The sequence below is a fragment of the Engraulis encrasicolus genome, chromosome 3, assembly GCF_034702125.1.
Source record: "Engraulis encrasicolus isolate BLACKSEA-1 chromosome 3, IST_EnEncr_1.0, whole genome shotgun sequence".
NCBI classification, from domain to species: Eukaryota; Metazoa; Chordata; class Actinopteri; order Clupeiformes; family Engraulidae; genus Engraulis; species Engraulis encrasicolus.
This window is the reverse complement of record NC_085859.1, coordinates 7552271-7579770: the sequence shown is the minus strand read 5'-3', so window position 1 is coordinate 7579770 and position 27500 is coordinate 7552271. Positions and strand designations below refer to the sequence as shown.

At 43.9% G+C, this 27500-nt stretch overlaps 2 protein-coding genes and 1 long non-coding RNA gene across 3 annotated transcripts in view; all 3 read right to left on the bottom strand.

Annotated features, from left to right (window-relative positions):
* The window catches only part of LOC134446495 (uncharacterized), a 17134-nt gene extending 12119 nt beyond the window's left edge, over window positions 1-5015 (bottom strand). The window contains exons 1-4 of the mRNA XM_063195862.1: window positions 4876-5015; window positions 4411-4481; window positions 3582-3725; window positions 912-1026 (exon numbers count right to left, since the gene is read on the bottom strand). Of these exons, the coding sequence (XP_063051932.1) occupies window positions 912-1026; window positions 3582-3725; window positions 4411-4481; window positions 4876-4909 (364 nt within the window). The 5' untranslated portion in view covers window positions 4910-5015. The remainder of the gene's footprint in view (window positions 1-911; window positions 1027-3581; window positions 3726-4410; window positions 4482-4875) is intronic.
* A 2385-nt stretch (window positions 5016-7400) lies between these two features.
* LOC134445656 (uncharacterized) lies at window positions 7401-8901 on the bottom strand. The gene is made up of 3 exons (XR_010034321.1): window positions 8806-8901; window positions 7861-7928; window positions 7401-7508 (listed from the first exon to the last, which is right to left on the bottom strand). It is a non-coding gene; the product is annotated as an uncharacterized LOC134445656 (long non-coding RNA).
* An 18497-nt stretch (window positions 8902-27398) lies between these two features.
* The window catches only part of LOC134445651 (ubiquitin-conjugating enzyme E2 G1-like), a 9287-nt gene continuing 9185 nt past the window's right edge, over window positions 27399-27500 (bottom strand). Inside the window, exon 6 of the mRNA XM_063194705.1 lies at window positions 27399-27500. This exon is cut by the window's right edge and continues 241 nt beyond it. The gene's annotated coding sequence lies outside the window, so the exon portion shown is untranslated.

The window sequence follows — 27500 nt, the reverse complement described above, 5'->3', positions numbered from 1 at the left end:
GTCTCTCTTTCTCACACTCACACACATCCACACGCACACACACACACGCAATCTCTCTCTCTCTCTCTCTCTCTCTCTCTCTCTCTCTCTCTCTCTCTCTCTCTCTCTCTGACGCAAGTGAATGTGGATTGCTCTCCTCATGGAATTCCCTAAGTTACAGCTCCACCTGGTGGCTGACTTTAGAGTTGCATGCTGCATTATAAAACCTGCACGTCTTCAATACAGTATTCAACAGATGGCAACAACATGAATGGACTTTGTGATAAATGTTAATGTTCACAGAACAGAACATTCATAGTTTAAAAAAAAAAACCACACACACACGAGCATATTCTTAAAATTCAGTTGATTTTAAATACCAATAGACAACTTGAAATGGGAAAAGCTGACCCACTTTCAGGCATTCCACCTCCCCTGACCGACCTGAAGTGTTCTGAGGCCATGCTTATGGCGTTACTGCACACCAAATAAATTCAAACAGATAGAAAGAAATATACATGAATGATTATCATTCTTTCCATCTATTTGAATTTAACGACATCTAAATATAAACAAATGTGCTTGTTTTTAAACTATGAATATGCCAGAAAAAACTACCACTAAGTTCATATACTTGATTTGGTGATTTTCACAGTTGTTTTATGCCAAGGCCATATGAAAGGTTCAAAATCAGAATGTTAAGAGTGTTCCACAGCATTTTCTCTCAGAATCAGAATGTTGAGAGTGACACTAGTGTTTCACAGCGTACTCTCTCAGAATCAGAATGTTGAGAGTGACACTAGTGTTCCACAGCATTCTCTCTCAGAATCAGAATGTTGAGAGTGACACTAGTGTTCCGCAGCGTTCTCTCTCAGAATCAGAATGTTGAGTGTGAGACACACTAGTGTTCTAACAGCGTTCTAACAGCTCACCGTGTCTGCAGTAGAACTTGCACACCACGCGGTTCTCTTCGGAACCCACTGAGATCTCACAGCTGGCCACGTTCCGTTCCACAGTAGCCAGGCAGCGGAACAGGGGGAGAACCGACTGCACAGGAGTCACAGAGAACGTTAAAAAACAGAACTTACAGACTAATCATGGAGATTCCAGCAAGATATTCTAGTCAACTTGCCTGGGTATTTTTTATGTTCATTAATATTGCTGTATTTTTTTCATTAACAGTTTGCACGCTAATATTGCTAGAAATTCACAAGGCAGCAAATACATGTGAATACTGTTACTAACCAAATTATGGAATTATGTTACATTTGAAAATAAGATTATTTTACACATTTCCTTGAGTTAAATAGTAGGGCTTTACCATTCTCCTGTACTTTCAACCGTTAGCCACCAGCTGGTCTCATAGGATTCCATGTTAGTTGCTAGCTTGGAGGTAAAATTTGCACTGCCATACTCATTCAGAGAACGGTTGAAAGTACAGGAGAAGGGTAAAACTCAATCATTAAACTCAAGGGGAGGTGTAAAATAAGCTTTTTTTTTTCAAAAATGGGACAGTATCACTTTAACTGTTAACCTGTGGATTTCCTATTTTTATGCATTTATCTATTTTTTTATGCAATGTCCCTCCACAACCCACCTTCAGTACCTGTTTGTGTGTGTGTGTGTGTGTGTGTGTGTGTGTGTGTGTGTGTGTGTGTGTGTGTGTGTGTGTGTGTGTGTGTGTGTGTGTGTGTGTGTGTGTGTTACCTTCATGGCTAGTTTGCATTTGAGCGGTGTGTTATGACAGTGTGTGTGTGTGTGTGTGTCAGGGTGCGATTTGCCGGGGGGATGGGGGAGATTGTCCCCCCTTCTGGTTTTTATCTCTGCTGGAAAATATGCTCGCGAATAGGCCTATCAAAATAAACTAACAAAAATGTTGACATGTAAAGTTGTGACCGTTTTCTGCAGTGTACATTGCACTCACTTTTAAAATTGCCCGACGTGGTGTAAGCTTTAATGTTCACGAGGTCCCTGACTGCCAGCAAATGCAACAAAGTTGCTAGTGCCAACAAACAGGCGCGCAAAAAGGGTGCATTGCATTGCATAAGCGCAGCGTCAGTGGGGGAGCAAACGAAGGAAACGTTAAAAAAGACGTTTGAAATACTTTGCTTCCAACTCCCTACTGTTCTTGAGTGGCTATGCAAAAAGACGCACCGACAGTAGGCAGATGTTGCGAGAGGCGCCCTGTCCTGATCACTTTCCTCAGGGTTTGTAGACGGAAGAGGAGCGCATTGCGCCCTCTCGCTAATTGATGAGATGCCGTATTGGATGCAGAATGCAAATGGCAAAAAAGCAGGCGCTCTAGGAAGGGAGGTGCTTTAAAATGGAGCAGAAAAATTGAATTAATGCACCACAATCAAATAAAAGACCGCATAAGGAACTATAGGCCTATGAAACCAGTCATCTGTGTACAAAAGTGCGGCCTGGCAATCAGGGTGAACCGAACCTAATATTAGGCTAAATGCGGCTCTTCTCTTCTGTTGTAGGCTATATATGCTAGCCTGGTTCACACCAGACGGTGTATGTGTAGCTTCGGCGCCCCCTGGCGGAGCAGAGCTACACACACTACCGTCTGGTACACAGCCATAGAGCACGCTCCGTCTCCAACCAGAAAATAGGCTGAGAATGTATTGCTTCGGCACGGCCTCCTCACCAACAAATTCCTTCAAAAACCTTCCTGTTAATCTTTTAAGAGCCAATATAGTCTCTAATCTGTCTTGTGACCCCTCAATGTGAGTTACCGTTGATTTTGAAGCAATACATTCTCAGCCTATTTTCTGGTTGGAGACGGAGCGTGCTCTATGGCTGTGTACCAGACGGTAGTGTGTGAAGCTACACATACACCGTCTGGTGTGAACCAGGCTATATATGCTGCTTAGAGGGAAATGCTTGCAAACGGAGCATAAGGAGATTGTAAGGGCACAAACAAATGAAAGACCCCAACAGGTCATGAACTAAGCTACTTGAATTAAGACTGCGGTATGAAACCATCACCTGTGTGCAAACGTGCGTCCTTGCCATCAGGAAAACTGAAATTATTCAAGTAATTCTGTCTGCATGTTAGGCTATGAAACCGTTGTGCCTTGATCGTAAATCTAAGCTACTGTCAAGGCAGACGGAATGGGTGGAGTAGCGCCTGAACATGCAATGAATTTGTATGACCCGACTAAAAGTTTGAAGAAAGTTGCAACGCATGAGGACGACACGTTGAAGTAGCCCCCTCTGCCTACATTCGGTGGGTATTTCTAGGGTTAGTGCGCTTGGGATTGTGAGTGACTGAAGTGTTTTTGCCACACGAAATTTAGGCTACAGATTCCCCCTTGGCGATTTCAGTGCAACATGTTTGCGCAAGAGATGTCCGACTGCATTACAAAAAAATCTAAATTAAGACGCATTGTCCGTGTCTGTGTTGGAAAAAAAAACCTCCCTGCCCCCTTGTTTTTGACTGTTATTCATTTGATATCATCCAATATTGAGCTGTCGTATTAACTTCATTTTGTGACGACACGTTTCATGGGAAAATGAAACGTCCCCCCCTCTGGTTTTTTGACAAATCGCACCCTGTGTGTGTGTGTGTGTGTGTGTGTGTGTGTGTGTGTTACCTTCATGGCTAGTTTGCATTTGAGCGGTGTGTTAGGGCAGTGTGTGTGTGTGTCTGTGGGCTGCTGGTAGACGCGGAAGAAGTCTGGAGAGAAGAGGAAACAGGCGTACGCAGACTGGGCCGAATTCACCGCACGCAACGCCAACTGGAGATGGAGAGAGAGAGAGAGAGAGAGAGAGAGAGAGAGAGAGAGAGATGAGGAGGGGGGAGAGAGGAAGGAGAGAGAGAGAGGAGGAGGAGGGAGAGATGAGAGACAGAGACAGAGAGAGAGCGAGAGAGAGGAGGAGGAAGAGAGAGAGACAGAGAGAGGAGGGAGAGATGAGGAGGGGGGAGGGAGAGAGAGGAGGAGGGAGAGAGAGAGAGAGAGGAGGAGGGAGAGGGTGAGAGAGAGACAGAGAGAGAGGAAGAGAGAGGAGGGAGAGAGAGGAGGAGGGAGAGACAGAGAGAGAGGAAGAGAGAGGAGGGAGAGAGGGACAGGAGGTGAGGAGCAGATGGAGGTGAGCAAAGCGATAGAGAGAGACAGAGAGGGAGAACGCGAGAGATGGAGGAGAGGAGAGAGGGATGGAGAGAGATGGGGAGAAAGAGAGGAGGAGGAGAGTGGGAGGAGTGGAGGGAAGTGGCCGGGAGAGATGGGGAGGGAGAAAAGAGGTTACGAAGTGGAGAAGTGTGGAGGGAGCGAGAGCGAGAAACAAGAGAAATGAATGTTACCTTCTATTCAAAATGTTGTAGGCTACTTACTTTTATCATTAAGGAGAGAGAGAGAGAGAGAGAGAGAGAGAGAGAGAGAGAGAGAGAGAGAGAGAGAGAGAGAGAGAGAGAGAATATCTCACCCCTTTTTCAGATGGGTCCAGCCATAGATCCTCTCCTATGCGTGCAAGTGCGTGAACTGCTTTCCCAAAAGCTTTGAAAAACCAAATAGAAAGGCTATGTTAAATAAAGTATTTTGACACACGTCAGTTCGCTAGTAACGTGTCTTCTGTTGTTGTCATGTAGTAACGCTAAATGTAAGTCTGAAATGTTAAATGATAGGCTATGGATGGAAGTGTAGCCGCTAGCATAGGCTACAGAAAGAAGTGCTGATACCACAGGCAACCACTCTTTCACTCACTTGAATAAAATACGAAAATTTAAGGAAGCATAATATATGTAGACCTATTTAATTTTGAGTACAGTGGTTTCACAAGATAACATTATCGTCACCTTGAGTATCAACATAATGACAAGGTTGAATAGCTACAAACAATTTAGCTACAGTGTTAGCAAACTTTACAAAAAGAATGCTGCGAGCCACTTACCCTTCACGTTATTTCCCTCAATAACACATTTCATCTCCACCTCGTCTAGCAAACACAATTTTATATTAACTGACTGAATGCGTTGTAAACAGGAAAAAAAACAACAACTAATGTTCTTGCCGAGTCCTTCCTCACAGAAGTCCGGTTATCGGCCGCACAAAGGACTGTTTGCACCTCTCTTAAAATTCTTGTAGCTCTTCAGCTGTAGACATTTTTTGACAGTATGCCGATGGCGCCACCGTGTGGTGAAAGATATGCAGACAGGCACTGCTGGTGGCTTGTTTCTTTTTGCATGCTGTGTTAATATAAAATGTATAGCCTAATAGGCCTAGCCAGTGGTGTAGTCTACTTTTTATGGTGTATATACTGTATATTTGAGCATTCTTTGAAGTGGGTATACTGTATATATTTCTGCTATTCAAAACAATGGATCAATCAATTTTAAGTGGGTATACTGAAATCCCTGAAATTTAGAAGTGGGTATACCCTCTACGTAGACTACACCACTGGGCCTAGCTGACCTACACATACGCATCCTTTCAGCACTGACAAACAAATATGAAGGCCTATGGTAAATGTATAAGTTAATGAAGAAACATTAGCCTACATGAAACACATTTTCATTAAAAAAAAAATATTTGATTCATTTTAGGCGACACTTATCTCCCAAGCTTTCAAGTCAAGTCAAGTCGGTTTTATTGTCAATTTTACTTGCACTGGTCATACAAAGACTTTAAATTACGTTTCTTACTTTCCCAGAAACGAGATTTCAATTCTTTGTATTAAGACTTCACAATAACATTCTGTGCAACACCATTACTAAACCATTTCCATGTAGAACAATAATGACAATGAAGTCAACACATTCAAAATTATTAACAGGGGCATTAGAATAATAAAGCACATAGTGGCATAGCATTACTTCTTTTAGCATTACTTTCTGGGTTTTTTTTAGCATTACATTAGGCCTACATGACAGGTTTATCCAGAACAACCTACAGTTATTTACTGGGTATATTGGTTCCAGTCCCTAGAGCATTATGGGGGATAGATGCCTTGCTCAAGGGCACTACAGCCATGTATGAGGCCAAATCTGCCCCAGCCACAGCCCCACTTCAACATGATGATCAACCATAATAACTATTCAGCTATTCAGTTTTTTGTTAATTCATTCATTCATAGCATTTATTCATGAAGATCGTTGGTGTCTGTCCACAGTCCGTTCAGTTCAGAGTGGTGTCCAGTTCAGTACAATGTGTCTGTCCAATAGCTGTATTCAGTTGACTAGGGGTCCGTTCGAAACAGGGAAGGCAGCTGTCCTTCCAGTGAGCCAACTGGACATCGAGTCATGAAGTGTGGATCGAAACGAAAAATTGCTTTATTTCCTCCCTTGGCAGTTGACTGTGGGCGTAACGAGGATATTTGAGGGCAGCATCAGATGCTGACTTCGCTGCCTTGGTACCCAAAATGCTGTGTGCCACCTCCCTCTCAACTGGAAACCTGAAAAACAAACATGGCCACTACCCAAGCTACTACCTTATAATGTTCTTTATTCTGACACTTATGTACACAGATATTGAGAATCTAAGGGATAAATAATCATTGTAGTATCTAAATATGCGGTCGCTAGATCTACTTCTAGCCTATTTTACGATTCCGACGTATAATGCCCCTCCATAGCTGTATTCAGGAACATAAGGCTTCAATTCAATTAACCCTTTATAAGGCACACACATTTTAGCTCCTGAGTGAAAAAAAAAGCTTGCCAGGCTCAAGGCCGCTGTGTTTGGTCAAATGTCATGATGCCACTATCTGTCTGAAAGCCTGACTTCTCCTGATTAATTTGATATAACCCAATTGGGTGTACAGCCTTGCAGAGAGGCATGGCAGGAGCATTTGTGATGTGGTGTGCAAGTAATCGGAAGTGATCAAATATAGTCACTTGCCCTATTCAATTGAGCATGATATTGCTGTTAGTGTGGTTTCCTAACATGGCTGTGTTACAGTAAGATTTCCATGTGCTCAGGTCAGTTAATTTCTTAACATGGCTGTGTGTTTGGCCCAGTTAAGTATAATGTCTGTCCATTGCTGTATTTAAGTCAGTATAATTTCCTATGGCTGTATTTAAGTCAGCATAATTTCCTATGGCTGTGTTTAAGTCAGTATAATTTCCTATGGCTGTATTTAAGTCAGTATAATTTCCTATGGCTGTATTTAAGTCAGTATAATTTCCTATGGCTGTATTTAAGTCAGTATAATTTCCTATGGCTGTGTTCAGGTCAGTTGAGTACCGGTATATGATTTCCCATGGCTGTGTGTGTTAAGCCCAGTTAAGTATAACGTCCATGTTGAATACGTATAACGTCCATTATGCCTTCAGTTCAGTATGATGTGTTGATGTCCACTGCTGTATTCATGTGTTGATGTCCACTGCTGTATTCAGTATAATGTGTTGATGTTTAGTCTAGTTTATTGAATTGGGTATTTTGAAAGGCGCTCAAAATAAAATGTATTATTATTATTATTATTATTATTATGTATTCAGTTCAGTATGATGTCCATCTCCTCCTCCAGTGAAAGGGAGCTCAGGTTCTCCTCCAAGTCGTCTCGCTGTTGTCTACTGGCCTTTGGTCCTACACAGAAATAAATTAATTAGCAATTTTGGGTAACACTTTGTTTTAGGGATACATCTATTCGCACTAATACATACAATGTTCCTGTATAAGTAACTTGTAAGGCATGCACAAAGCAAAATCAAACATTTGTTAGGCATGTATTCGCAAATGTCTTGTTCATGCACAATAAGGGATTTATTACCAATTTAACCTTAGTAAGGACCTAGTAGGCCTTAGCATTTGCTTAGAACATGTGCTCATAGATGTATCCCTAAAATGAAGTGTTACCCAATTTTGTAATACAAATGAAGTGGAATTAAGTAAATACGAATACAGTATTTATGTGCTTTACCGGAATATTTATTGTTACCTTTGGAAGGATGACTCTTTCCTTTTCTGTGAGTTTTGACGTTCTGTGCAGAGGCGTGTGTGGAGTTTCTGAAAATAAATGTATTGTCAAAATTAAAAGAAACGGGTTATAAAGTAACAAACTCCCTTTCCTACATCCAGAACTGTCTCTGGTATTTGTTTAAATAAATGCTAAAACTGTTCATGGCAGGTCTATACATCTTTTCTAATAATACATAAATACAATAATAAATAAATAAATACTCCTCTAAATAAATACTAGCCTCTTACTGCAGATGGGGTCGGCGGCTACCCTATTCACTTGCTGAAAATGCTTAACTGCATCATAACAACATTGCTATGACATTACAGAGAGCCTAACCGCAGAAATACACCAGCGGCGATCTGAGCGAGTCGAGCGATGGAAGTAACTGACTTTGTATTGAGTCGCGCAACAAAAGCGATTCTGGAGTAGAGAGCGATTTGCGCGACGAGCGCGACAGTTTGAAGTTGAAATCTTTTCAACTTTCTATGACGCGGTTCGGCGACAAGCCGCGACAGCCAATGACTGTATAGAGGTCAGTGACCACGCAGTAACTGCGCGAATAGACCAGGCACCATGCGATTCAAGCGACAGAGTGCAGCAGCAAGCGATACGAGCGATTGAGGAGACAAGAGTATGTCCGTACAGGCAGAAGGCAAAGCATTCAAGCATTCCCATTGGCTGTGGTCACTGACCTCTATACAGTCATTGGCTGTCGCGGCTTGTCGCCGAACCGCGTCATAGAAAGTTGAAAAGATTTCAACTTCAAACTGTCGGACTCGTCACGCAAATCGCTCTAGTCTCCAGAATCGTGTTTGTCGCGCGACTCAATACAAAGTCAATTACTTCCGTCGCTCGCCTCGCTCAGATCGCCGCTGGTGTATTTCTGCGGTTAGAGCTGTGCTAAGGGGTTAAGATGCTTACCTGTGCTGGTTGTTGATCTGGGGCAGTATGAGTTTGTCGGAGTGTGTGTTGCCACTGTGGGGCTCTCGGTAGGCATTGGTCCTGGGGTGGCAGGATGCTGGTCCCTCTCCCCCACTGAGGGCATTGCTCCTGGGGTGGGTGGAGGCTGGTGTTCCCTCTCCCCCACTGAGGGCATTGCTCCTGGGGTGGGTGGACGCTGGTCCCTCTCCCCCACTGAGGGCATTGCTCCTGGGGTGGGTGGAGGCTGGTGTTCCCTCTCCCCCACTGAGGGCATTGCTCCTGGGGTGGGTGGACGCTGGTGGTCCCTCTCCCCCGCTGAGAGCATTGGTCCTGGGGCAGGAGGCTGATCCCTCTCCCCCGCTGTGGACTGTTGACGGGGCAGTGGGGGCGTTGTTGGGGGCATCCTTGGGGCAGCCTCTCACCATGGCACCTCTGTGCTTAGCAGCCGAGCGGTGGCCTAATGGTGAAGGAGATGGAGTAGTTTAGTTCAAAGGGTTGCAGGTTCACATCCCACCCTTTCCCAATCCCTTCCACATGCCATGGCTAAGGTGCCCCTGAGCAAGGCTCCTAATCCCACACTGCTCCAGGGACTGTAACCAATAACCTGTAACCAATAACTAAGTTACTTTGGGTAAAAGCATGTCATAGCATAATGTCATCATAGCAATGTTGTTATGATGTAGTTGAGTCTTTTCAGCAAAGAGTGACCAGGCCCACTGGTGTGCTTAGTGTGCCAACCCGCTCTCAACTATAAACTGTTTTATGTGAGGCCACGCACCTGCTTATTTCTATCTCTACACCAGTGGTTTTCAACCTTTTGGATACATCTATTAGCACTAAGACATACAATATTAATGCCTGTGTAAGTAACTTGTAAGGCATGTACTAAGCAAAATAAGACAGTTGTTAGACATTTAGTTGCAAATGTCTTGTTCATGCACAATAAGGGATTTATTACCGATATAACCTTAGTAAGGACCTAGTAGACCTAGATTTCTATTTATGAGTAAGCAGTAAGGGCCAGAATACAATGTGTATAAGTTCTTAGTACACTGTGTGAACAAACACTGAACAATGTGAAAACAGATGTGGAATAAGGGTCCCTATTCTAAAGTGATGCATTGCTCAGCCCAGATGGCTTAGGCCCCCGCACTCCCTAGGGCCCCACCCTACCCAGACCAACCCCCCCCCCCTCCCCCCCCCCCCCCCCCCAAAGCAAAGGTAAGAATATCTCTTAAACTGCAAAAGTCTAATTAGATGTGTAGATCATATTTATTCCACTCTGTACCAGTGCTGTGATAGGAAGCATTATATAGCAAGGATTAGACGTAAACTTCTCAGCGACGGTGGGGTGGTGAGATGTCATTTTGCAGTGCAGTGCATGATGGGTACGCCCTTTATCAGAAATGCAATGCATGGCCAATACAGCAATGATAATATTTCTGTTTTTACATACATGGCTAATTGTTTGGATAGCAACTAAATTGCACGAGCGAGGGGAGGAGCTAAGGACGTAGCTAGGCTCAGACCTGGGTAGGTTGTCTGTTGGCCTGATTGCGTACCCATCATGCACTGCACTTCTTGAAGCTAATGTTCTCAAACATTAACTTAATTATCACAAAAGAATAGTTTAGTTTCGCTTAAAAACTATTATTCCAATGTTCTGCATTTATTTATTTTTTTATTTTTTTTTTACAATTAAAACGCAGTGGTACATGAAACAACTGCATCTCACCAACCCACCACCATTGACAGGTGTATGTTCAATCCTTGTTATATAATGGCTCCTGTTTCCCCACTTACATTGGGATGAACAAGAGAAAACTGGATGTTTCAGCTAACCAAGTATAAATTACCTGATATACCCTTGCACTTTGCTGATCAGGGAGGGCTAGGTAGTGCAGGCCTGGGTGATGTGGGGGCCCTAGGTAACCAGGGGGACTTTGGTAGTGCGGGGGCCCTAAGCCACCTGGGCTGAGCAATGCATCACTTTTAGACAGGTCATCAGCTGGGAAAATTAGGCCTTTCGTCCTACCGCACTTTTCTTTGTGGATTACTGACCAGAAGCCCTATTGGAAGAAATTAAATCATGGGGCCACGTCAATTTTTGCTCAGAATTCAATATGGCCGCCATTTTCCAAAATGACTTGTTTTCATGCATTATTACATTGTACTATAAGGTGATATGTAAGGGATAATTGACGACACGGTGTGCGTATAACAGGAAAAATAATGCACACCAGGTGGTGATGCGGCCACGACGCGAAGCGGAGTGGCCGTTACACCTCGGTGTGCATTATTTTTCCTGTTATACGCACACCGTGAAGTCAATTATCCCGCTTATACCACGGTTGCCACACTGTCTGAAATTTATTTGAGGCATTATTTCGATGCTTTAATGGCTAAAAAAAGCTTTTCTGTAGAACTACTTCCTTCCGCCACAATAAGCTTCTTTTCATAACTTTCTGGCGAACTGCCGTTGCTAATTCTAAATTGAAGGTTGCTACGGCCAAGACACCGTTGATAGTTCTATCGCATTTGGTTGTCAAGTCAGTCGCCTCAATGTTCTACCCATTCGATATATGGGCGCGTCTGACTTGCCCACTAGACCATGCTACAGTTGGCATGATTCCTACACATGTACAGATCTCAATAGATTAAAAAAATACCCCGCGCATCTTGGCGACATTCTAACTGCCTCACCTCGCCATTAACTTCATCAAAACAGGCACCTCGTCAATGTGCTCTCCTCCCATAGGAAACTCCCCTTGATTTATTTTCCACTGCGGTCCCAGGCTAAGCCTATTGATCCGAAAATATCCCATACTTTTCACAAGTTACGCTACTCTCTCAACTGATAAACGCTACAACCGCAGGAAACATCTCCTCTCGTGGGGAAGAAACGCCCACGTGAAACGGGCGTCCCTTTGCGCAGGGAATCTCTCTCTCTCTCTCTCTCTCTCTCTCTCTCTCTCTCTCTCTCTCTCTCTCTCACACACACACAAAGTTGACAGAGTGATGGTCAGTTGGGAGAAATAAACATGTTTCAAATTTGATTAGGCCTACTAAGATTTGCTCCAGATTCACTATACATTGCTGGTGTTTCCAGACGTGCGATGCGACATGTGAATGCTTGCAACTTTTTTGTGTGTAATTTATGAACGTGCGTGCCTTGGCGCATTGATACACTGGAGTTATGCGGTCAGAAAAGTGACCTAATAGTGGGACTACTTCAGGTGTGCATATATAGACAGTTAATCAATACCAAATTTAGCGCGTCACAATGGGAGATTCCAGACTGCCGTGGTATAAACATGAACGATGAACTACTTTCAGCACTATTCTGTCCTATTTCCTTACATACATGTTTACAAAGGTTGACTAAACCAAAAGAAATGAAAATAAAGTTGGCCACCTTGCAATATCCAAAGGAAAGTGCTGAAAATAATGATTGAAATGCACATAGAGAGTCTATGGCTGGGAAAATTAGGCCTATTGTTCTGTCAGGGTTTTCACAGTGGATTACAGACCAGCAGGCCTATTGAAAAAGATGAAAACGTGGGTCCATCTATGTGCTCCAAAATTCAAATTGTTCTCTGTTTTTCAGAATGGCAGACTTTCACACATTTTTTCTCAATACTGTAAGGCCATAATTTCCAATAAAGATTACCTATTTTTCAGTTAAATTGTCCTATCTCCTTACAGACGTGAGTATAAAGGTTGTCTAGAAAAAGGCATGAATATATATACAGGGGGTGGACAAAATAACTGAGACACCTGTCATTTTAGTGTCATTTAGTTCCTCTTGCGTCCACAGTTAATCCTGTTGGATGTGGTTCATCCTTCTTGGTGGTATGCAGACATCACCTTGGATACTGTGGCTCTTGATACATCACAAAGACTTGCTGCTTCGGGCAAAGATGCAACAGTTACACAGAAGTTCTCCTTTTTGAACTCTGACATGTCACCCATAATGTTGTGTGCATTGCAAAATTTTGAGCAAAACTGTGCTCTTACCCTGCTAGGGTTAGGGTTAGGCTGCTAATTGAGCCTTCACACTTCACTTTACTGGTGCAATGTGCCATTAATGAAGATTGGCCAACAGGCTGGTCCACTTGAGCCATTAAACTTCCAACACTAAAATGAAAGGTGTCTCAGTTATTTTGTCCACCCCCTGTATCTTGCCACTTTGAAATATCCGAAGGAATGTTGTCAAATGATTGAATTTCACAAACACAGTGGACTGCTGAAAAAAGGCATATTGTCCTGCCAAACTCTGTGTGTGTGTGTGTGTGTGTGTGTGTGTGTGTGTGTGTGTGTGTGTGTGTGTGTGTGTGTGTGTGTGTGTGTGTGTGTGTGTGTGTGTGTGTGTGTGTGTGTGCGCGCGCTTGTGTGTGTTTGTGTGTGTGTGTGTGTGTGTGTGTGTGTGTGTGTGTGTTTGTGCGCGCTTGTGTGTGAGTGTGTGCACGCTTGTGTGTGTGTGCGTGCGTTTGTATGTGTGTGTACGTGTGCCTGAGTGCGCTTTTCTCAAGTGTGAGTGGCCAGTGTGCTTCTTTACATACACTGACATAGACACAGTAGACAGGGTCTGTGTGTGTTGAGGGGGGGGGCTAAGGTGGGGTGGTAGGGAGGACCGAATGATGTGGAGGAGCGGGGCGATGAATGAGGGGATGAGTGAGGGTAGGGGGGCAGAGTGGGGTTGGGGGGGAATGAGTCTGGGTTGAATTAGGAGTTGGGGGGCAGAATAGTGTGTGGGGGGATGTGGGGGGTTCGGGGGCAGAATAATGTGTGTGTGAGGGGGGGGGGGTAAGTTGAGTGGAGGGGGGGGGTTGACCTGCCAAACTTTTCACATTGGGTGGGGGGTGGGCGAGTATTTTGTGGGGGGGTGGAGGAAGAATGAGTCAGGGGGGTTGAGCGTGGGCAGAATAGTGTTGGGTGAGTGAGGGGTGGAGGGGCAGAGTAGCATGGGAAGGATGAGTGAGGGGGTTGGGGGGCAGAATAGTGTGTGTGTGTGGGGGGGGGGTGAGTGAGGGGGTGGAGGAGGCAGAATAGTGTGTGGGGGAAAGACACTGTAGAGCAGGGGAAAGATGAGCGGGGGATACGCGCGCGCACACACGCACGCACACTCACCCTTGCTTTATGCAAAAAAATGTTGGCCTGAAAAACTTTTGGTCAGAAATCTAATGTGAAAAGTTTGGCAGATCAATAGCCTTTTTTTCAGCAGTCAATTGTGTATGTGTAATTCAATCATTTTCTGACAACAATCCTTGGGATATTGTCTATAGGAAATTTACATCTTTCTGTTGCCAACCTTTGTACTCACGTCTGTAGATAGGAGATTTCACTGAAAATAGGTTATCTTTATTGATAATTATGGTCTTATAGTATTGAGAAAAATGTATGAAAGTCTGCCATTCTGAAAAACAGAGAACAATTTTAATTTTGGAGCACATTTGAGATGGCAACCAGCTGGTGAATCTTTTTCAATAGGCCTTCTGGTCTGTAATCCACTGTGAAAACCCTGACAGGACAATAGGCCTAATTTTCGCAGCCATAGACTCTGTATGTGCATTTCAATCATTATTTTCAGCACTTTCCTTTGGATTTTGCAAGGTGGCCAACTTAATTTTCATTTCTGTTAGTTTAGTCAACCTTTGTAAACATGTATGTAAGGAATTAGGACAGAATAGTGCTGAAAGTAGTTCATCGTTCATGAATATCACCTTATAGTACAATGTAATAATGCATGAAAACAAGTCATTTTGGAAAATGGCGGCCATATTGAATTCTGAGCAAAAATTGACGTGGCCCCATGTTTAAATTTCTTCCAATAGGGCTTCTGGTCAGTAATCCACAGAGAAAAGTGCGGTAGGACGAAAGGCCTAATTTTCCCAGCTGATGACCTGTCTATTTAGAATAGGGACCCTTATTCCGCATCTGTTTTCACACTGTTCAGGGTTTGTTCACACAGTGTGTCGGGAGCTTATACACATTGTATTCTGCCATTTACTACTTACTAATAAATAGAAATACAGGCTTACTGGTCCTTACTAAGGTTATATTAGTAATAAATCCCTAATTGGGCATGAACAAGACATTTGTGAATACATGCTTAACAACTGTCTTATTTTACTTAGTACGTGCCTTACAAGTTACTTACACAGGCATTAATATTGTATGTATTAGTGCTAATAGATGTATCCCTAAAATAAAGTGTTACCACCTTTTTTTGAGAAGGCACACCTTTGTCAAGATGAAAATGCAGAGGCACACCACCAATTGTAAATGTAAACAGAAAATGAAACCCTATTGCCTATGTCAGGGGTGGGGAACCTATGTCTGGAGGGCCGTTTGCGGCCCTTGAGGGCGTTTTATCCGGCCACCGAGACAATTTTAATGTTATGAAGCATCACATGACATATGCCATATTTTGTAAAGGAATGTTAGAAATTACATTTCCAATACAATTAAGTAATATTCAAGGGCCCTAGAGAAGGCGGGGTCTGTTTTAAAAGGTGTCTACATTTAATATAGGCCTGAACTGCAAGGGGAAATCCTGTTTTGTGTTCATAGTATGGCCCTCGGAGGACTTTTACGGCCCTTGAAGGAATTTGAAGTGGCCCTTCGAATGAAAAAGGTTCCCCACCCCTGGCCCCTATATGAACAATGTACCCCCATTCTGAAATCTTCCACGGAACACCAGATTATCTGTCACGGCACACATAGTGTTCCCCTGGCACAGTGGTTGAAAACACATCTTGAGTGCAGTGTTGCCAGATTGGGCTGTTTCCCGCCCTAATTGGGCTGCTTAGAATGACAGTCTGCGGGTAAATTTGGAATATAAAAAGGGGGCATTTGGGCATTTGCAGATTAATGGCCATAGATGATAGATAATGGCGGCTTTGAGCATTTTTGGGGGCTGGAAATCATCAGTCTCATCTGGCAACCCTGCTTGAGTGCAACAATATCCTTGCTTATGCCTTATGCCTGCAAATACAGTAGTCAAGGTCAAGGTCTAGGTCAAGCGGTAACCAGTATGTATGTTTGTTGTGTTTGAGCGGTGTGTTGTATTGTCAATATTGTTCTGTATATCTGTCTGGGTAGTGTCCATTACATTAGATCATATGACTAAACAGTCCATAATTTATGTTAGGCACAGGGCTGCCATCATCCTATTTGATTATTTGATATTTAATGAACGAACAGACACCTCTCTGAGGGTTACCTACAAATGATACTTTCCAACATCACTTGCCTTGTAATGCATACTTCAATATCTCGCAAAATATACTGTACACCAGTGGTTCTCAAACTTTTTCCATCATTCCCCCCTTCAGAGGGTCTGAATGCTTCCGAGCCCCCCCAAGCAACAGCGGTAGCCTACTCGCGCATACTGATTTTGCGATCAGTGTGCAGAATCAAAGGAAAGGTGACTGATGATATTACAGATGGACTGCAGTCGAGTACAAATTCATGACAATGAATCATATACAGTAATGTTGGTGAGAGCTTTAAACTTATTGACTTATTGGCGAGACAGGAAATAATTTCCTTAGGAGAAAAACCCAAAATTAGATGTCACACGCCCCCCCCTGGGATGCCTCCGCCCCCCCCCAGGGGGGCTTACACCCCACTTTGAGAAACACTGCATTACACCAAGCACTGAAAGGCTAACGAGTGAACTGTATACATACAGTGTAGGTCAGGGATGTCAAACAAGCCGGGGGGGGCAAATTTGGCCCGCGGAGCAATTTTATTTGCCCCACAAGATCATTTCAAATGTGTATTACGGTTGGCCCACATACACCACAACTGTATAGCGTATTAAGATTTGAACATGAAAATCCGTATATCACAGGAATATGAGTGGGCCCAGGCCATTCAAACAGCTCACACTCAAATGCAACAGGATATGTGCAGACACATCTGAACTATATGGGATTCTGTTTAAACATACAATTAAACATGAGCAATTTTAGTCCATTTTCGGTAAAAAAAATATTGAGTTTGGCCCGCGACTTTGCTTCAGATTTTGGTTTTGGCCCTCGGTCAATTTGAGTATGACACCCCTGCTGTAGGCCTACTGTAGGTCATTGTAATTGTAGAGTTTTACTAGCCTGGGCAAAAGCTGCCGTTGACTGGCCAAAATCTTTGGGTGTAGTACATGGGATGGCCTCGCCAGGCTAGAGTTTTACCATAATGCACATTATTCAAATGGTTACAAAATAAAGGCCTGTTCAAATGTTGGATTATGTATGTGTGTCATTTGACAAAGTGCAAAACTGAGAGAAACATATAGTAGCAACCAATGTGATAACATACATTTTAAAAATTAAGTAGTTTGAACTAACAAATAAATTATGTTATTTCCATTATGCAGATTCCCATCCTCGGTCTGTACTTGTGGCCTCGCGTTTCGCTGACTCTCCGCCTCCGTGGAGAAAATGGTAAAGTTCCCCCGATGTCTGCCTAGCCACAACAACTTTTGAGGGACCAATCTTCATTTACCGTATTGCAAATGAAAAAATGACATTCGAATTGCGCTTTTGCAAGATATTGATATACATTGCTGTTGTTGTCAGTGATGTCATCACGACGTATTACTTCCTGGTACGAGGCCACAAGCTCAAGCGGAGGACGCAAGGTCACATATTGGAACGCACCCCTTATGTACAGGAAGATCAATAGTGTCGCACAGTGATGACATCACACCTGTGGCTGCGCAGGTGCGGAGGGCATGCAGGTAGTGTGTTCTCATCTGTCTCCGCAGGTGCTCTGTGCTGTACACACTCGCGATGCTGCACAGGTAACGCCTCTGGCCCGTCGTCAGGCTGGGGTGCTGCACACACACACACACACACACACACACACACACACACACACACACACACACACACACACACACGCACGCACACACACACACAAACACCAGTTAGTGTAGCATCAGGCACACTGGCAATGCTCAATGCAGTCAGAGGTAGTGCACAAGAAGACACACACACACACACACACACACACACACACACACACACACACACACACACACACACGTTAATGTAGAGTACACACTCGCGATGCTGCACAGGTAACGCCTCTGGCCAGTCGTCAGGCTGGGGTGCTGCACACACACACACACACACACACACGCGCGCACGCACACACACACACACACGCGCACACACACACACACACACACGCACACACACACACACACACACACACACACACGCCAGTTAATGTAGCATCATGCACACTGACAATGCTCAATGCAGTCAGAGGTAGTGCACAATACACACACACACACACACACACACACACACACACACACACACACACACACACACACACACACACACACACACACACACACACACACACACACACACACACACACACACACACACACACACACACAGTTACAGTACAGTGCCTAGCATAATACACACTGGCAATGCTCAGTGCAGTCAGAGGTACACACACGCACAGCACACACACACACACACACACACACACACACACACACACACACACACACACACACACACACACACACACACACACACACACACACACACACACACACACACCAGGGCTTGACATTAACTTTTTCACTCACCGGCCACTGTGGCTAGTGATTTTCCCAAGCCATTAGCCATTCAGGTATTCCACCAGCCACAGAATTTATATAGTTTTTTTTTCTTTATCATGATGGTGTACGTCTAACCTCAGAAGATGAGGTGCTAAAATAAGATGAGTGTATAGCTTTCTACATGAAAGTTTATCAATCAAATAGAAACTGAGTTACAAAAAAAATATACACAAGGGGCAAATAACAGAATATAGGCTACTGTGATGTGTATGCCATACCAAGAAATAAGGTACCTGCCAAATAGGCTAGTGACACTGAAAGTGTTACTAGCCACAGCCAAGTTTTACCAGCATTTGGCCGGTTGGCAGGTGCCAGTGTCAAGCCCTGACACACACACACACACACACACACACACACACACACACACACACACACACACACACACACACACACACACACACACACACACACACACACACACACACACACACACACCTGTAGGAAGGGTGCCATCATCATGGCTTTGGGGATGTGTATGGTCTTCAGGTGCTGCCTCTCTGCTGCCCCCCGTGGTAGAGGTTTGTACTGCAGGGCTTTCCTAGGCCGGCTGCTCTGGTAGCTGTTCTCGTCCACTGCAATGAGAGCATTGGAAAAAAATGATCTCAAAATCATCTAATAATACACTGTGTTTATTACATAAAAACATATCAAATGAGCATATAAAGTATATATTAAATGTATATTATATAATGTGTAATATATATATTTAATTTTATAACACCATAATAACCTCAACATTCTGTAAGCTGCGTAGCTTTCATTTGTTTTGTTTGTTTATCTTGTTTGTTTTGATGTGTTTTGTGTCTACTGGCCTATTTGGCTATCATGCAATTCTACTAGTCTGATTATCATAGACTTTCAAATCTCTTTGGGGTGTTCGAAGGTGTTGCGTCACTAGGAGGGTGTGGCCTGGCTACAATTGTACTGTATACATGGGTTCTCATTTTTTTGTTTTCCCCTGGCTGCGCGACCCTGGCTGCGCACAACTCAACTTCTGATTGTTGGAAACCACAGTCGGTCAAAAAAAATTAGCTCACGTGGTTGGCTGCCAGTATCTCGCCCCTCCTCACAACAGTGTTAAACAAAAACAAAACAAAAAATCTATAAAATTATACCGGGCATTTCCCAGTGGGCCTGCACCCTCATGGGCCCCTATTTATATTTTGTTTGTTTGTTTGTTTTTTCACATTTCTGAAAATATGGGCCGACGAAGGTGCGGGGCCCACCGGTGAATCAGTTCTGCGCCACTAATTATGAGTGGGGCCCTTTAAGCCAAAAGTGCCTGGGCCCTAATTCAACCCAAGTCCAGCCCTGGGCTTATTAGCAGGTGGTCACCCTACCCAGAGGGGTGCACAGCCTGTTGCTCCTCATGTCAGTTATGGTTGAGTTGAGACCAATTCTCCTCCAGGCAATAAAGGTTTCATGCATTCCAAAAAAAGCAGTGGTGTAGTCTACTTTTTTGTGATGGGTATACTGTAGGCATGTAGCCCCTTAATGCGCGCCGTACCTCCAGTGGCACACTGTAATAGTCATTGAAATGTACCTACCATAGCACTACAATACTATGACACAACACAGGCCCTTTAGTAATGCACCACGACTTGGTCATTACCATACTGGTAACAACAAATGTATAAAGCTGCGTCTTAAGGGGTTTTAAGCATTTTTGAGGTGGGTATACTGTATATTTGCACGTATAGTATATATTTGTGCTACTCTAAATAATGGATCAATCAATTTTAGGTGGGTAGCCTATACTGAAATGAAATCCCAGGTGGGTAGGCTAGGCCTACTGTGTATCTGCGTTCTACTTAGACTAGGCCTACTACTACACCACTGAATAAAAGGTCATATTTACATCATCTTCATTCAGTCACTGTTTAACTGTTTGACAAATGTAGGCTTACTAAGTGACTTCCATTGCACATCGCGTTATTACAGACAGGTCGAGGGCTCGAGGCCACGGGACTGGAAAGGTTCGGTTTCACCTGCTGGCTCGCCTCGCCTCGCTCGCCCATCTTCATGTCGTCCACACCACACTGCTCTGTGCTGAGCCGCCTGTTTTAGTGTACAAGTCTGCAAGCTTTAGCGCTTTACCCCCTCTGGCCTCCCTTCATTTCTCCGCGGATACTGTTTCAGCTGTGAAACGCAACACCCTCGTTTCACCCCCGGTGCGGCTGCACAGCCACCAAGAGAGCGAGGGCCCGGTGCGATGCGCAACACGAGTTAAGTGTGTGTGTGGGGGGGGGGCTGACGGCTGCAGTGCATATAGCTTACCGTGCAGAAGGACCCTGGATGCGTGCGGGGACCCCGCAGACCTGCAGACAAGACAGCAAGACGTACGCATTTTCAGCAAGGAACCGTTATGCATTACAATGACCATAGAGAAATTAATAGGTTTTGGTGATTTTGGTAATGCGCGCCACCGCCAATTCCTTATTCAATGCCATTCAACTTTCGGGGGTGGTGGGGTGGGGGGTAACTTGTTGCTACGAACCTGGTGTCTCCCTGCTGCGCGTGTTCCCGGTTTTTGCCGTCTTCCACGAATGTAACCTGTTTTCTCATCATCATGTGCGCCGTGCGTGTGTTGCCTCCCTGCTCCCGTGCGCTATCTCTGTGTGCCGTGTGCAGTCGCGCGCACCGCGTGCCTGATGTTGTGGAAACTGCGTCTCTATAGCACTCTTGCCTCGTGCACACAGAACAATTACTGTTATTATTCTGCGCCTGCGTATCATGGCTCGAGGCGTTAACGGGGAAATATAGTTCCAGACTGCTAATCTGTGTTCTGTTGACATTCGATTACAGTTGTGCACTCTTTTTTTTCTTAGGCACTGCCACTTCATCTCCATATAGGCTAGTGGTCCCCCTCAAGCTATTCCTTCTTATCTTGTAGACTTCTTCATCTAGACCAGGTGTATGGTAGGCTACCTTTTTCATTCGAGGGGCAACTTCAAATTCCTCCAACCAAGGGGTGTAAAAGTCCTCCGAGGGCCGTACTATGAACACAACTTTCCACCTGCACTTTAGGCCTAAATTGAAGACTGCCACCTTTGCAACAGAGCTCACCTTCTCTAGGTCACCTGAAATATAACTTAAATGTATTGCAAATGTAATTTCTAAGATTCCTTTACAAAACATGCCATATTTCATGCTGCATAACATTAAAATTATATCAGGGACCGAATAAGATGGTCTCAAGGGCCGCAAACAGCCCTCGAGACATTTTCCCTACCCCTGTGTTTTTGTTTATTTAGAACACCATCTTTTTTGATAGTACATCTGAATATAGGCACTATGTGACTATTGAATATATATTTCGTAAAAGAATAAAACAATTAAAGCATTCCCCTTTCATGCTGGACACAATAAAGGATCAAATCAAGCAAGTCAAAAACGGTTTTATCTGAAAAGTGAGTTGTCTTTATTTATTGGGCTCATTTTTTTTTTAAATACACATGACACAAAACAAAGACTGAGTAATAAGTCGATGGGGCTGTGAACAGGAGTGAGGCTGGTTTTACCTGAAAGCACATTTGCATGGGTTGGTGTGTAGGGTGTGTACAGTACAAGTGGCAAGTGTGTATATTGCTTTATGACATGTCGAACAACTGAACCGTCGTGAACGACAGCAGTTTGCAGTGCAAATCCAAACAGTGGGAGAGTATATCCATTACATTACAGTACACTTAGCTGACACTATCAAAAACAAAATAGTACAGGGTATTGGTTACAGTCCCTGGAGCCATCTGAAGTTACGGGCCTTGATCAAGGGGCATTTCAGCCATGGATGGAGGTGTAGGGAGTGGTACGGGTGGTATTCAAACCTGCAACCCTCTGATCGTAAGACAGTTATTAATAATTACAGGGTATTGGTTACAGTCCCTGGAGCCATCTGAAGTTACGGGCCTTGATCAAGGGGCATTTCAGCCATGGATGGAGGTGTAGGGAGAGGTACGGGTGGGATTCGAACCTGCAACCCTCTGATCTTAAGACAGTTATTAATAATTTCAGGGTATTGGTTACAGTCTCTGGAGCACTGGGGTTAAGTGCCTTGCTCAAGGGGCATTTCAGCCATGGATTATTATGGTATTATGGTAATCTCAGACTGGTAAAGCCGGGATTCGAACCTTCTGGGATTCGAAGCTCCGTAACTGTTTGCCCCCAGCTGACCCTTGGAAAGAAGAACCAACACACTCAATAGAGGGGATTTAAACTCCACTGTGACTATTGCATTACAGATTAGTATTAATGCTCATTATGAATTGCTTATTCAACACTTATAGTTGAATTACATTCATGTCTACTCAACATTTGCAGTGGAATTTAGCACCCTTCTATAGAGTGTGTTTGGTGCCAACCTCACTCTCTCTAGGTGTTGAATTGTCACTGCAAGGTGTACTGTGCCTCATTCTTCCTCTGGTGCAGTTTGTGAGGCCTCCCTGAAGCGCTAGTAGTAGTAGTGGTAGTAGTGGGGTTAGGTGAGGGGCAGCGTGTTTCTATTGGATGGACACTTCGGCAAGTGAAGTCTCTGGGTGGATTCCAATATCCTGACTCCCATCCTCGGACTGTGCTTGTGGGGCCTCATGTTTCGTCGACTCCCCGCCTCCGTGGAGAAAACTATAAACTTTCCCCGCTGTTAAGTCTAGCCACAACAACTTTTGGGGGACTATTTTTCATTCACCGTCCCGATTGCAAATGACATTAGAATTGCACTTTTGCAAGACATTGAAATAGATTTCTGTCGTCTGTGACGTCATCACGAGGCCACAAGCAGGTAAGTGAGCAAGGGAGGATGGGAGTGTGCATATTGGAAAGCACCCAGTATATCAGGTAGGGGTGGGCGGTAACCGCGGTATAATATCGTGTGCAGTATTTTTTCATCAATGATAGAGATTTTCGTCTCATACCGTCTACCGCAATAGCGCATTGCGTCCTGTAGACGTAGAGTTATAGTTATAGATTAAAAGTTAAAAAATATGTTTTCAAATTATTTGAATGACAAGAGTTCCCACATAGATAAAACAATGTTTGACCAATCATTTCCAAAAATAAAATGCAAAAAATTGTGTTTTGGTCATTTTGCCACAAAACGCTTAATTTTAACATTTTATACACAGATGTACAATACAGAGATATATACCGTGATCTATACCGTGGCTAAAATTATACAGAGGTATACATTTTTGGCCATACCGCCCACCCCTAATATCAGGTATGTCCAGTAGTCCAGGGTCTACAGCAGTATCAACATACGTATCAACTCAAGTGTTCAATTGTTTCTTTCCATCTTGATCATTTAGGGAAAAAAATGATAAATTGGTATAATTGCCACCAAAATGTCATTTTACCCAACAGATAGTATCTCTGGGAAAGAAGAAATCCACAATTGTAGTTTCACCCACTCACGCACACGCACACACACACACACACACACACTTCTCAACGTCATAGAACCGTGGATTTCCTCCATCCGAAATAATGTCCAATTTTAAAATATACCAATTTTTATTCATTAAATAAATTACAAGCATGCTACATAGACATAATAAAAAACATCGTAACACAGTGCTTCCCAAACTTTTTCAGCAAGGACCCTTTTTTGGACTTCAGAATTGTGTTAGATGTTAACCACCGTTAACCTGTGGATTGCCCATTTATTGTCCGCGACCCCCAGCCCACCCCAAAGGGGCCTTGACCCCCAGTTTGGGAAACACTGTTTTAATACATGCATTGCTGAGACATACATACATACATACATCCGATTAAAGGAAAAAAAAGTTATTGACCTCATTGTACGTCATGTAAACAACATCAATAGTCCACTGCCACAGAGGTACAGGGTGTGTGTGTGTGTGTGTGTGTGTGTGTGTGTTTGCGCACATGTATATGTGGATGTGTGTGTGTGTGTGTGTACAACACAAATAGTCCACTGCCACAGAGGTAACATGAGAGGGAGGGGGGTGGGGGGGGTCCAGTGCATTTAGTGTCAGTGGTGTTAACACAGATCCTAGAACATGGGTGGGGTGGGGAGAGGGGAGCAGTGTGTGTGTGTGTGTGTGTGTGTGTGTGTGTGTGTGTATGCGTGTGTGTGTGTGTGTATGTGTGTGTTGCAGGGGTTGACTGGGCAATAGACATGGGCTTTAGAAAAAACAAACGCACACACAGGATGGGGTGTCATGAGTGTCCATTACTCCAATCAGTGTCTAGAGCTAACACACACACACGCACGCGCGCACACACACACACACACACACACGCACGCACGCGCACATACACGCACGCAAACACACACTCCCTCCCTCCCTTCCTCCCTGTGTACAGTCGCAGCCGCATACTGAGGAAGGGACATTGAGAACAGAAACACAGGAATCGCGCGCACGCACGCATACAGACGCACACACACGCACACGCACACGCACGGTACAGGTGGGGATGTTGAGAACAGAAAGAGCGGAACATAAGGCAGCAGTGAGGGAACAAAACGACACATGACATGACACATGACACATAACATGACATGACACATGACACGAGCTGACATGACATAGGGCTGATTGGACTTACATGAGTTGTCATAACATAATAATAATAATAATGTTACACTTTACTTGATGTCGGCATCATATGCATGACATAATAGTGTCAAAACAGTGTCATGACACAAGTCATTAACGAGTCATAAACATGATGTCAATGTCATAAACATTTTATGGTCATGAAAAGTTGACATTGTTAGGGCTGTCTTTACCATAACCAAATGTCAATGACACAGTCATGAAATGTCTGAATGACTGTTATGACACTGTTATGTCACATGTATGACGCTGGCATCGAATAAAGTGTAACTAATAATAATAATAATAATAATAATAACAACAACAGCATCTGGGGGGGTATTCCAAGAACCAGGGGCATGTTTCTCAACAGTATCGTTGGTTGCTAACTAAGTTAGCAACTTAATTGTTTGCAATGCAATTTCCCATAGGGAACCGAATAAGTTGCTAGCTGGGGTCCTAGCTCGGTAGTAAACAGGTAGTGGTAAATCACCTAATAGAAGAGCCATGAGCCCCTCATTTTGTAAACTCAAGGAGTGCGTTTTAATATGCGACCTTGCCTCCTCCACTTGCCTCCTCCACTTGCTTCTCGTCATGATGACATCACTGACAACAGCATTATATTTCAATATCTTGCAAAAGCTCAATTGTAGAGTCTTTTTCTCATTTGCAATTGGGATGGTGAATGAAAAACAGTCCCTCAAAAGTTGTTGTGGCTATTGGCTGACAGCTGGGAAACTTTATCATTTTCTCCACGGAGGAGAGGCCAGGAGGCGGGACGAGGAGACAAGCGCAAGTGGAGGAGGCAAGGTCGCATATTAAGACGCACTCAATGACACCTGTGGGCTATCCATTAGCAGGTTTACCACTTCACCTGGCTAAGTTAAAGGTGTATGCCACTATTTTGGGGCTTAATACAGTTAAAATCGTTGCCTGGGGTTTATAAAGGTGGTAAAGTGTCTTATTTTACATGATAAGCGTTGTCTTGCTGTAAGACAAGTTAAAAGAGGGAATATGTCGCTAAGCTAGTGAAAGTCAATGGATGCGTGTAGCATGGTAGCAAGCTACACGGATCCACTGACTTTCACTAGCTTAGCGACATGCTCCCTCTTTTAACTCGTCTTGAAGCAAGACAACGGCTTACATGAAAAATAAGACACTTTACCACCTTTGCAAACCCTGATTTTAACTGTATTCAGCCCATAAATAGTGGCATACCCCTTTAACTTAGCCAGGTGTATCGCTCAACCACGTTCTTGGATTACCACCTTGTATGGTCATCAGTGATGGGCGAAAATGGAATCAATTGTCACAACCTAGTGCCACATATTCCAAACGACCTTGTTTTACCTGCCCAATTCAACCAGGCGATCAGTAAATCAGCCAATCACCTGGCTGAATTGGACAGTTAAAAGCACGCAGTTTGGAATATAAGGCACTGAATTGCAACCACTTTGTCCTTCTTTGATCGTCGTCATCATTATTATCATCATCATCATCATCGTGATATTCAAAGAGTAATGATTGTGATGGCATATCTGGCTTCTGAATGGGTTTCATTGTCTCTGAGGAACCGCAGACTATATAGCAGTGATGGGCAACCCGGATCCAGAAGATACAATCCAGTTCCACATATTCCACATAACCTGGTTTTACCTGTCCAACTCAACCAATTACCCTAATTGCACAGGTGAAACCAGGGGGAGCGCATTTCTCGAAACCATAGTTGCTAACTTCATTAGCTACTTTGTTGTTTTCAATGCAATTTCCCATTGTCAACTATCCAAGTTGCTAACTGGCTAACAACTACGCCATTGATCGTCTATTAAAGCAAGATACTTTAGGCTCGTACTTTTCCAGGATCCATGTGTTGTCAGGGGTGAACGCCCCTTTAGGAGACCTTCAGTTCAGAGACCTTTGGAGACCTGAGGGTTGAGAATAAATGGAGATGGCGGTAGCGCACGTCTTATGCAAGCCGTCACCCAATGCCACAGAAAGACAAGAAGAAGAAGAAGGAGGAGGAGGGGACAACCCCCCCTTTAGGAGACCAAACTTGAGCACACTCCCTTTGCATTGGGTGGGCGGAGTTTGAGTCCTCTTTCTCTAATCTACTCTCTTTGACTCTCTTGCTTTCGAGAAATGCACCCCAGGATATCTGGAATATGTGGTACTGGATTATTGCATCTCCTCAATCCAGGTTGGCCATCGCTGGATTATAATCCACTAATTGCATAAGAAACCTGATACAAAGTAGAAAGTGGAGAGATAGAGCAGCGGTAGAAAAGCAGGATATCTTACAGTAGAGACATCATATCTTACATAGTCATCATCATTATCATCATCTCTTAAATAAATAGAATGAAATATACACTTCGGGGAATCAGGAGAAAGAGAAAGAGAGAAAGAGAGAGAGAGAGAGAGAGAGAGAGAGAGAGAATACGTTAAATCATTAGAAACTTGTCCTCTCCCGACTCATGAAGAGAGAGATGGAC